Below are 12,762 nucleotides of genomic sequence, written 5' to 3' on the forward strand. Positions count from 1 at the left end.
GTGTTTGAGCTCAAAAAAGAAATTGCAATTTTTCTTGCTGATAATAAAAGAGATGAAGCAGACATATTTTATGACACGAAGTTTCTCGCAAAATTTGCGTATCTAGTTGACATTTTTAAAAGACTAAGTGATTTAAATAAATCAATGCAAGGAACTCAAATTCATGCTTTTGTTCAAAAGGACAAGATTACGGCGTTTATGAAAAAAATAGAGCTATGGATAGCTAGTATGAAAAGTAATAACTTTGATATGTTTCCTTCTTTTAAAACTACATGTGTTAATGATGATGAAATAGAAGCAAGTAAAGATCTTATTATCAATCATATGACTAGTTTAAGGAACCAATTTGCGCATTACTTCAAAGATCTAGATATGTCCAAATACGAATGGATTAGAAATCCATTTGTTATTGATAAATATGATAATTTTGGACTTCCAACGGCAGGAAATGATAATTGATTTATCTAGTGATAATAGCACATTGAAGCAGATGTTTCAGGACGAAAAGAATATTGTTAAGTTTTGGTTACAAGTAAAGGACGATTTTCCAACTTTGACAAATAAAGCCTTAGAAATTTTATTACCATTTGTGACATCCTACTTATGTGAAACTGGTTTTTCTGCAGTAGCAGTATTAAAAACAAAGTACCGATCTCGTTTAGTGATAGAAAAGGAACTGAGAACAGCGATTTCTACAATGGAGCCGCGGTTTGAGAAAATTTGTGCTGAAAAACAAGCTCAACCGTCGCATTAATTTTTTAATATTGTGTGAAATATTATATCATTTGTTTTTATTAAATTTAAAATTATTTTTTTCCTATAATCCATTGTTATGTTTGTATGTATATTTTTGTATGTATATTTTTGTATGTTTATTTTTATATGTATGTATATTGTGCATTATTTGGTACGAGATTGAATAAATCATAATTTCAATTAAGTATATTTAAATTAAATTGTTAAAAAAATTAGGGGGGGCGCAATATTTTTTTCTTTCAAAAGGGGGGCGCAAGGAAAAAAAGGTTGGAAACCGCTGCTCTAGCTAGTGATGTCTTAGTCAAGACTCTAGCCGAGTGATGATGTATTAAGAGTAGTCTTAGATAATCTAAGTGGAGATTATGTCTGTGAACTAAAGAAAATAAATACAGTGTAAAACATTACAAGTGGATTTTTATTGGAAACCAGAAGCTTGTCTCTTCCAGCGAATACCTTATTGAAAGTACCCATTACTCTGAAGAGAACTCTCATCAAACCAGTCGATCAAACATTATTCCTACTGCTCGACCCAAGGCATCAAGAAAGGTTGGACGGACATTATTACCATATCGTATAGAGAAGCTACTACAGTAACCAATATCCAGGACTGTGGATCTTTCAACAAACGGACCTCCAACCCATACCTAAGCCTTACTACCAACACCTTATATCATTTCAATATATTAAAAATTTTTACTCTAATAAAACTACATCTACCAATTTATTATGCGCTAAAAGGGTAGCACCAGTAAAGAATATTACATTACCGCATCTTGAACTGTGTGCTGCATTTATTATCTACATTATATAAATATGTATGTACTAATGTCGATATCAAATTTAATAATTTTTTTATGGAGCGATTTTACTCGCTACTATACTATTTCGTGTTGGCTTGGATCAAAACTGACCCAAGTCAATTAAAAATGTTTGTAAGTAACCGTGTAGCCGAAATTATTGAAAACTCTCCAAAATGTATTTGGAGACACATATCTAGCGAAGACAACCCGGCGGATATTGTCTCACGAGGTATATCAGCAAGTGAGTTGCAAAATTGTAGTTTGTGGTGGAACGGACCAAGCTGGTTAACTCTAAATTCTAATTGTTGGCCAAATAAATTCATAGAAAATACTGAAAATATACCAGATATTAAAGTTTTTACCATTTCTAACGACAATAATTTTAGTTTATTTTACACGCGTTTTTCCAAATTTTCCACGTTAGTTAGAGTAGTCGCCTTTATTTTAAGATGGTTGCCAAAATCTAAGTCTAATAGAGAATATTTAAAATATTTAACTATGAAGGAAATTCATAATTCTTCAAAATATATTATTTTACGCGTACAACAAGAGAGCTTCGGAAGTATTATGGATGGCTTCGGAACTGATCAGAACTTATATTCTAAATTAAAACCTTTAAATCCTTTTATTGATGGCGAAGGCTTGCTGAGAGTTGGTGGAAGACTCGAATATGCTAACATATCGTATGAACAGAAGCATCCTATAATACTTCCCAAGTCTCATTATTTATTTATTTATTTATTTATTTATTTAAATATATAGCCCACAGATTTCTCCAAGAGGACTCAAAAACACAATTATTTTACATAATGAATAACAATTAAAATATATACAAAATTACAATATATAGTTAGTAACATAAAATGCTTAAGATAAAATTATTATTATTATTATGTTACCGAATTATTTTTACGCGGCGAACACGAAAGAGTTCTGCACGCCGGCACTCAAACCACACTTTCGGTTGTGAGACAAAAATATTGGCCAATTGATGGCCGCAATACAACTAAAGAATTAATTCATAAGTGCGTTAAGTACACTAGATTTAAGGCGGCGGCTTAATTAAAATTTAAAAAAAATCATTATTCATTTATTAATTTTAAAATCTTCGCTGTTACTTAAATTCCAAAATTATATTAATTTTATGCTGTCAGCATTTTATTATGTTATGTTATGTTATGTGCGAAAAATTAAATATTGTTTTAGTTAGATATTCAATATATTTTAATATATATTATTTAATTTAAAAAAAAACTTTATGATATTATTTAATATATTTCTTATACCTAGTAGACACGCCGCTGGGTGTTGCTACTATCTTCTTGTTTATATTATATGATAATTATTGTTAGCAATCTCTGCTTAATGTTAATGAATATGTAAAACAGATTGCAGAATAAATTAAATAAAAAAAAATAATATATTTCTGACTAACTTAGTGTACTTGCCATTCTATACATTGCCGTAGTATGAATAGAAATCATATACCGACATACTATTATCTTCTATATATATAAAAATAAGTCGGGTTTTCCTTCCTGACGAAATAACTCCAGAACGCACGAACCGATTTCGACAATTTTGCATTCGTTGAAAAGGTCTCGGACTCAGCAAGGTTTATAGCTAAGAAAATTAGTTGTGCATGGCATCGTGCCTTAATGCAAGCTGCTGGAACTTCACGCACCGTAATTAAAAATTCGAGTAATAAAAATAATCAATAACTGTTTTAAATAATTTCAAATAGATTATCTTCTATATATATAAAAAAAAGTCGGGTTTTCCTTCCTGACGAAATAACTCCAGAACGCACGAACCGATTTCGACAATTTTGCATTTGTTGAAAAGTTTTCGGGCTCAGCAAGGTTTATAGCTAAGAAAATTAGTTGTGCATGGCATCGTGCCTTAATGCAAGCTGCTGGAACTTCACGCACCGTAATTAAAAATTCGAGTAATAAAAATAATCAATAACTGTTTTAAATAATCTCAAATAGATTATCTTCTATATATATATAAAAATAAGTCGGGTTTTCCTTCCTCACGAAATAACTCCAGAACGCACGAACCGATTTCGACAATTTTGCATTTGTTGAAAAGGTCTCGGGCTGAGCAAGGTTTATAGCTAAGAAAATTAGTTGTGCATGGCATCGTGCCTTAATGCAAGCTGCTGGAACTTCACGCACCGTAATTAAAAATTCGTGTAATGACATTAGTGAGAATTATCAGAATTATGCTTGGTTAAGTCAACGAGCAATTCTTGCCGCAAAGAATAATGATGTACACGCTCTGAATTTCACCATTCAATCAAAAATTGCTGGCGATTTGGTGACATACCAATGATTCTGACTGGTCTTCCGATGACTTCAAACGATTGCAATATCCAGTTCGCCTTGCGTTCGCAATAACAAGTCGCAAAGCCAATCGCTTAGTGTTTGCGGGATAAATTTGTAATAGATTATTTAGAAAATCATTGTTTTTCACATGGGCAGTTAAACGTTGCCTGTTCACAAGTTGGAAAACCATCCGCTTTGTTTGTGTTAACGTCAGACCAAAAAACAAAAAATGTGGTTTACCAAAGATCACTTCTATGAAATGGATAATTTGCGGATTCACTTTCATTTACTTAGAGAAGTTCAACTAAAAAACACTCAATTTTTGTAATCAAAATAAATTCGTTACTGTTGTATAATAAAATCAAATTTTTCTTTTTAAAATATAAAACAAACAAAAAATTTCTTCATCTTTCTCACGAAACCATCTGGTGGCGAAACGGAGTTCGTCGGGTTTGCTAGTTATGTATATATTTTATCAACCTATTTTTTATTTATTTAGTGATAATTGTATAAAATATTAATCATATAGTATACTTGTGCAATATATGAATAATATATATTTAATTATATATGAATATAATTATTATTACACACATACATATAAATATATAATTATTCAAAATAAAAATGTATAGATCTTGTTTTATTAAAAATGTTTTATAAAGAAATGTTCCATACTTATATGCAGAATTTACGAAGGCGCGCGGCGAGCAGTGCTGTTGCTAGTCGTTGCAAATCAGTGACGACTTACACGGGTGTTATATGAGCGCGAGCGTGTTCTTGCTCAGGTTTTTTCTACTTTTGGATGTGTTCTACCACATGAAATAAAACGAAATTTTGGACATTGAAAGAAAATTGAATAGCCTTTCTAATGATGCTAATTAAAAATTAGTCCAAACAATCGCACTACCCAAAAATTCAAATCAAAAAACTATTTTCACTTTTTCATGCACTAAAAAATAATTATTAAACAATATTTGTTAAAAATAATATAGTACACACCGTTGTGAATAGAATGGCGTTATTTGTTTATCGATATCTTTTACAGTTGCGACAAAAAACGACTTTGAAAAAAGGGGCCACTTTCACACATTTTCAACGATATCTCGGCCAAATGATGAGCTACGGATTTGAAATTTGGTATATCGGATTTTCTCGAAAATACCTATAAAATGGCATCAAAATTATTTAAATGCCAGGGTGGGGCCAATTCTGTATGGAAACACGCCCATACCCAAATAAATTAAAAATTTATTAACAGATTACGACCATGCGTGATCAATTTTGGAAAACATGGTCAAATCAATATTTAAACCAATTACAGGCCCGACATAAATGGTCAGACAGTTGTTCGAATTTAAAAATTGATAGTGTTGTATTAATTAAGGAAGACAATGCACCACCATTGCACTGGCAACTTGCCAGAATTGTAGACATAAAACCAGGTGCAGATGGTAAAGTTAGAGTCGTTAATATTAAAACTAATAAAGGAATCTATACTAGACCAATAACTAAAGTTGTACCTCTTCCGATAGAATAAATATATGAAATTCCATATCTTATAAGTTAAATTTAAATAATGTATTTTTTTAGAATGTTAGAATAGATTTTACTCAATTAGAATATATAATTTAAAATGAATTATTATTGATTACTATTATTATTTTTATACATTCCACTTTTCGAAAACATGTGTATCAAATTTAGATTACGATTATATTATTCATTTATGTATTTTAGGTTAAGTTACAATTTTGATAAATGTTAATGAAATATTTATAATTAATGTTAATAATGTAAATTTTTGGATGCTTTGCATCGCCCGGGAATATGGACAAATGTATTTGTGTATTCAAATTTCGCGCGGCTCTTATCTTTGTAATACAGAGTGAAGTATGCTATGTTACTATGCGATTAGGCTTGTTGTGTTCATGTACGTCCTGTTCCATATTGTATTTTAAGGAGACCACATCCAGCAAATAAATCATATTATATTTTAAATTGTGTTTTGGTTAATGTTATCATTTATATTCTTTATTACCAGGAGCAGAAAATTTAACTGGTATTTTTCAAAACTTTTGTCTAACAAATTGTATGTATGTTACCAATTATTCTTTTTTAGATTCTCGTTTAAATATAGTAATCAAGGAGCTCGCCAAAATGAGAATATTTATGGAAGGGCTCTAAGGAAAAATTACGAAATTGATTTTGGCAAAGCAGACAATGCCACATGTGGAAGATGCTGATCAATTTGGGTCAGCAAGAAATGTGATAAAATATTTTCCGCTGAAGACCATGGAGGAAGTGGAAATGGTGCAACAATATATAATGAAAAATAATTTGAAAAGTGAAATGGTATGAGAATGATACAAACTTCAGATATTATTTTATTTAAGTTATATTTTATACCTAATGTGATATTTTATTTTTTAATCGCTGATTAACTATTTTTTAGGTACTGTTTTTAGCCGGAACAGGCGGCAGAAGTGCGAAAGCTGTTACAGTTCATTTGTTGAAGACTATGTTCAGAGATTGTCTAGCTCTTTATCTAGACAGGAGGAAGAGGCAAACATAAATTTTGCGAGATGCTGTTGTGTGAAATTATCACTGGTATTTCATAAATACTTTTTTATTGCTAATAATAAGATCCATTTTATTAGTTTACTAATTTTATTCATTACAGACACAGTTCTTAAAAATATACCAACCGAGACAAAATTTGCAGTCTCAGAGGCCGCGAAGAGTTGGTTAAGACATGCCAATGAGCCATATATGAGAAATTATTTGTAATATTATATTATATACATATATATAATATATATATATATATATATATATATATATATATGTGTGTGTGTGTGTGTGTGTTTACATTCATTATTTTTAATTATTTGTTCTATGTTTCAGAAGAGAAATGCGAGCAGAAGACGTACCACAAATGTAATGACTTATTTGCAATATTTGAGAAATATACATTTTAAAATAAATGGCTTTTTTCCTTCTTAATATATTATCAACATGAATATTATTTGAGCTAGAAAATACAATTTAAATATACCATAATTAATTACAATGCATGTCTGATTCCTATCCTATTCCTATCCTACTTACGGACGGAGTATCCCGCGCAGGATAGCCGGCGGCTATCTCTAGGGGCGGACATAGTTACAGTTCAGGGATAAGCCTTGGACAAGCGGGACGTACCGTTGGATGGTTCTGCGGACGAAGAATGTCCGCATGCGGATAGTGTAGGAATGATCCATAAGATCATCTCGTGCTGTCTGGGTATATATTACATTTTTCTATTCATATTCTATTACATTTATTTTCTAGTATATTATGTCATTCCAGTGAATAACAAGTGGTTAAGTTACACGATATTTCAAGAATTGCTTTCAAACTTTGATACCTCGTGTAAAATCAACTCGGGTTTGAAAATAATTGTTCAAGTTTTATATAAAGTACCTCATTAATATTTGTTTTGAATTAATGATTTTGCAGTTCAATAACTATTTTCAGACAATTAGTTAACATCGTAACCTAAATTTTAGCCGAAATTAGACTTAACCACTTATTGCATTGTGAGGTGACGTCATCCTGTACAGATATTTCGATTTTTGTCATCCCAGTGAATAAGTGGTTAAGTTACACGCTTTTGGAAGGCATTCTTTCAAAGTTTGATTGTTTGTGTAAAATTTAAATAATTTAATGATAATTATTGAATGCTAATATTATTATAGAGAGTGTTGATGCAATGAATGACACTATGGCCGTAATTTTGCGTTACATTCAAGATGGCCAGTCTTTGACAACACATCAAAGACGAACAATTGATGTGTCGTTGCACAAAAACATAGATCATGTTGCCATTGAAAACAATCAACGAGATGAATTCTTTAGAATCGCGCCTGAAAGATGACAGCGAGTTTTGCACAGAATTTGTAAGTCGCTTCTAGTATAACTGTTATGAACAATGTATTAAGACGTTATATAAGAAAATTCTGTTTAGTTTATTATATGATATTATAATTCATTCTGTATCTTGACAAGAACACAGACAGTTTAACAAGAATATTTGAAAGACTAAGAGAATCTAATTTCAATATTCAACCAGATAAATCTGAAATTTTAAAGCAAGAAACAGAATTTTTAGGACACATAATTAAATTACAGAATTAAAAAACAGAAGGTATAAAAAACCTAACCCAAATAAAATAAAATCAATTTTAGAATATCTAGTACCAAAAACAGTAAAGCAAATTAAAGGATTTTTAGGTTTATTAGGTTATAGAAGATTTATAGAAAACTTTGCCAAAGTAACTAAAGCCTTAACAAAATGTTTAAAGAAAGACGCGACAATAACTTTAGATCCTGAATATGTTCAATGTTTTGAAACTTGTAAAAATTTATTAATAAATGAACCAATTTTACAATACCCAGATTTTACGAAACCTTTTCTATTAACAACAGACGCAAGTCAATATGCGATAGGAGCAATTTTATCTCAAGGAGATATGGGAAAAGACAAACCAATAGCTTATGCATCACGAACATTAAACGAATCAGAAATTAATTACAGTACAGTAGAACGAGAATTATTAGCAATAGTATGGGCCGTTAAATATTTTAGACCATATCTTTACGGAACAAAATTTAAAATAATTACTGACCACAAACCACTATCATGGCTATTTTCTCTAAGCAATTCAAACGCAAGACTTGTTAGATGGCGATTACAACTTGAAGAATATGATTATGAAATTTTTTACAAAAAGGGTAAATTAAATACAAATGCCGATGCTTTATCACGTATTAAAACTGATAACAACTTTGAAGAATTAAATTATAACAAAATTATAGATTTTGATACAGATTTCCAATCTATAATAGCACAAGCAGAAAACGAATTACCGAATGTCGATGAAATAGATTCGATAATAAATGAAGTTTTAGGAGATCAGATAGATAGCGAAGTCATTGAAAATGATAACGTTACTATTCATGCATCTCACGAAAACCCAATTTTAAATATCCCTATTTCACCAAAGCCTATTAATTATTATATCAATCAAATAATAATTAAAATCGTAAATACGAATCCAATGAAACCGAAACTACTAATTTGACAAAAATAGAACTATAATCGAAGTTAATAATGAAAATATAAAAAATGATATAATAAAAATATTTAAAGAATTTACTACAAGTAATAAATCTTTTGCAATGTATAATAATAATAATGAATATATTACCGATATTACAAACATTTTAATTTCAAATTTTACACATTCATCTTTTAAATTAGTGATGTGGAACGAAATTGGAGAAGACGTATTTGACACAAATAAACAAAAATCGGTCGTAAAAACTTTTCACGAAGATTCAACTAATCACCGTGGGATTAACGAAAATAAAATGCGAATTAAAGAAAAATTCTATTGGCCAACAATACATATTGATGTAACAACTTATATTAATAATTGTCCAATTTGTGCTATACAAAAATATGATAGAAATCCACCTAAACAAAATTTGCGATTTCTCCAACCGCATCAAAACCTTTCCAAATATTACATATGGATATTTTAATAATCCATAAACAAAAATTCGTTACGATAATTGACACTTTTTCAAAATATGCTCAAGCATATCCAATAGTTACAAATGTTACGGAAAACATCGTAAGAGTATTAATGATTTTCTTTTGGTCCAGAATTAAAATCATCTTCCTTACAAGAATATTTAAAAATACATAAAATCAACATTCATTATATTACACCAATGCATCCAAATTCGAATGGTTCTATAGAAAGATTTCATTCAACAATCTCAGAACATATAAGAATATGAAATCAAGAACGCAAAAATCCAAGTATTTTAGATTTAATGATTTATGCAATTTATGGTTATAAACTTATAATAATTCAATTCATTCTGTAACAAAATTAAAACCTTTTGACATAATTTCTGGTTTTCTATCAACTAGATCACCTTTTGAAATACATTTAGAATCTGAAATTTTAACAAATTATTTAAATGATCATAAGAAAAGAACAAAGTTAATGTATGAAAAAATATTTGATAATAACTATAAGAATAAACAGGACACAATATCTAAACATAATGAAACGCGACACGATCCATTACCGTATAAACAAAACAGTAATGCAGCGATTTCCAACCTGTGGGGCGCGCCCCCCTGGTGGGGCGCGGTGCCGTCCCAGGGGGGGCGCAAAGCTCTTTCAAAAATATGGTTGTTAAATGCTGAGTAAGTGTCAAAAACAAATCAGCAAAATGTATGCAAGTAATCTACAATTTTCGCTGCAATTTTGTCAGGACAAATGTAAAAGCATGAATATACTATACTTTTGGTGCATTCAAAATATTTCGTTTTTGCGTTTGTAGTTGAGTGAGCTGTAGGCCTATAAACAAAAGATAAACACTCGGATCATATCGAATATTCACGTGCTTACTCGAGACTAACTTAAGTAAATAAACAAAAGCATCCTTTTTATTCTGTTATCTATAAATCGAATTAGTTCATTAGTTGTGCTGGAGATACACGCGTTGATATATAGAAAAAATCATTTCTAAATTATTATTGAGTTAAAATTTATAGCTTTAATTTTAGCACATTATTAGCCAGGAATTATTGTGAAAAGTAGTGAAAAAGTGATTTTCTTTGATTTGTAATAAAAACCGTTTGTAATGGATAAATACGTGACTGGGTTGAAAAGAAAATTTAATGAAGCAGAAGAAGAGGGTGGTGAAAATAATGGAAATGTTTCTTCACAAAATAGTAAAACTAAACATAGAAAATATGATCCAATGTACTTATCATTGGGATTTACGTATAAGATCATTAATGGTCAAGAACGACCAATGTGTTTGCTGTGTATGAATACTTTGGCCTCAGATAGCATGAAACCAAGTAAATTAAAACGACATCTGGAAAAAGTGCACGCCGATCATGTTGGCAAAACAAAAGAATTTTTCCAAAGAAAATTAGATAACTTAAATAAACAGAAAGAATCGTTTTCAAAAGCTTTGTCTGTATCACAAAAAGCGTTACTTGCGTCATACAAAGTTTCGTATAGAATTGCTAAATGCAAAAAACCCCATTCAATAGGAGAAACTTTAGTACTACCAGCAGCTATTGACATAATAGCTACGATGTTTGGTGAATCATATGCTGATCAAATTAAAAGCATTCCGCTGGCAGATAATACGGTGGGAAGACGAATATCAGATATATCTGATGATCTTTGCGATCAGTTGATAGAAAAAATTAAATTATCTTCTTTCGCGTTGCAAGTAGATGAGGCTACCGATGTTGCTAAGGATGCACACTTAATAACATATATAAGATATGTTATGGAAAATGATATTAGAGAAGAGTTGTTATTCTGTAAGGCAATTGAAGGCAAAGCTACGGCGAGTGAAATTTTTAATATGATTGATAACTTTTTTATTGAAAATGGTATTTTATGGGAGAACTGTGTTGGACTGTGCACTGATGGAGCTCCATCTATGGCAGGAAAAAATGCTGGTCTGCAGGCCCTAGTTCGAAAAGTGGCTCCTCGTGCAGTTTGGACGCATTGTATGATTCATAGGCAATCTCTTGTTGCAAGAAATATGGGTGAAGAATTACTTGAAGTATTTGAAATTATAATAAAAGTTGTTAATTTTATCAAAAATAGTCCATTAAGAGAAAGGCTTTTTGGAAAATTGTGTGATGACATGGGCTCAGAATACAAAGCACTACTTTATTATTGTGAAGCACGTTGGCTTTCTCGTGCTAAAGTACTTCAAAGGGTGTTTGAGCTCAAAAAAGAAATTGCAATTTTTCTTGCTGATAATAAAAGAGATGAAGCAGACATATTTTATGACACGAAGTTTCTCGCAAAATTTGCGTATCTAGTTGACATTTTTAAAAGACTAAGTGATTTAAATAAATCAATGCAAGGAACTCAAATTCATGCTTTTGTTCAAAAGGACAAGATTACGGCGTTTATGAAAAAAATAGAGCTATGGATAGCTAGTATGAAAAGTAATAACTTTGATATGTTTCCTTCTTTTAAAACTACATGTGTTAATGATGATGAAATAGAAGCAAGTAAAGATCTTATTATCAATCATATGACTAGTTTAAGGAACCAATTTGCGCATTACTTCAAAGATCTAGATATGTCCAAATACGAATGGATTAGAAATCCATTTGTTATTGATAAATATGATAATTTTGAACTTCCAACGGCAGGAAATGATAATTGATTTATCTAGTGATAATAGCACATTGAAGCAGATGTTTCAGGACGAAAAGAATATTGTTAAGTTTTGGTTACAAGTAAAGGACGATTTTCCAACTTTGACAAATAAAGCCTTAGAAATTTTATTACCATTTGTGACATCCTACTTATGTGAAACTGGTTTTTCTGCAGTAGCAGTATTAAAAACAAAGTACCGATCTCGTTTAGTGATAGAAAAGGAACTGAGAACAGCGATTTCTACAATGGAGCCGCGGTTTGAGAAAATTTGTGCTGAAAAACAAGCTCAACCGTCGCATTAATTTTTTAATATTGTGTGAAATATTATATCATTTGTTTTTATTAAATTTAAAATTATTTTTTTCCTATAATCCATTGTTATGTTTGTATGTATATTTTTGTATGTATATTTTTGTATGTATATTTTTGTATGTTTATTTTTGTATGTATGTATATTGTGCATTATTTGGTACGAGATTGAATAAATCATAATTTCAATTAAGTATATTTAAATTAAATTGTTAAAAAAATTAGGGGGGGCGCAATATTTTTTTCTTTCAAAAGGGGGGCGCAAGGAAAAAAAGGTTGGAAACCGCTGCAGTAATGCTT

At 30.4% G+C, this 12,762-nt stretch overlaps 2 protein-coding genes across 2 annotated transcripts; both read left to right on the plus strand.

Moving 5' to 3' along the window:
• The first annotated feature begins 418 nt into the window (after positions 1-418).
• On the plus strand, positions 419-754 carry LOC113380804 (SCAN domain-containing protein 3-like). Its single transcript, XM_026619882.1, has one exon. The coding sequence runs from the start codon at positions 419-421 to the stop codon at positions 752-754; it is 336 nt and encodes a 111-aa protein (XP_026475667.1).
• A 9,840-nt stretch (positions 755-10,594) lies between these two features.
• Positions 10,595-12,455, plus strand: LOC113380805 (SCAN domain-containing protein 3-like). The gene is made up of 2 exons (XM_026619883.1): positions 10,595-11,998; positions 12,147-12,455. The coding sequence occupies exons 1-2, from the start codon at positions 10,595-10,597 to the stop codon at positions 12,453-12,455; spliced, it is 1,713 nt and encodes a 570-aa protein (XP_026475668.1).
• Positions 12,456-12,762: the final 307 nt, after the last annotated feature.

Source organism: Ctenocephalides felis, unplaced genomic scaffold (assembly GCF_003426905.1).
Source record: "Ctenocephalides felis isolate EL2017-DRISC unplaced genomic scaffold, ASM342690v1 CF-g0.4_SCAFFOLD_02382, whole genome shotgun sequence".
Lineage (NCBI taxonomy): Eukaryota > Metazoa > Arthropoda > Insecta > Siphonaptera > Pulicidae > Ctenocephalides > Ctenocephalides felis.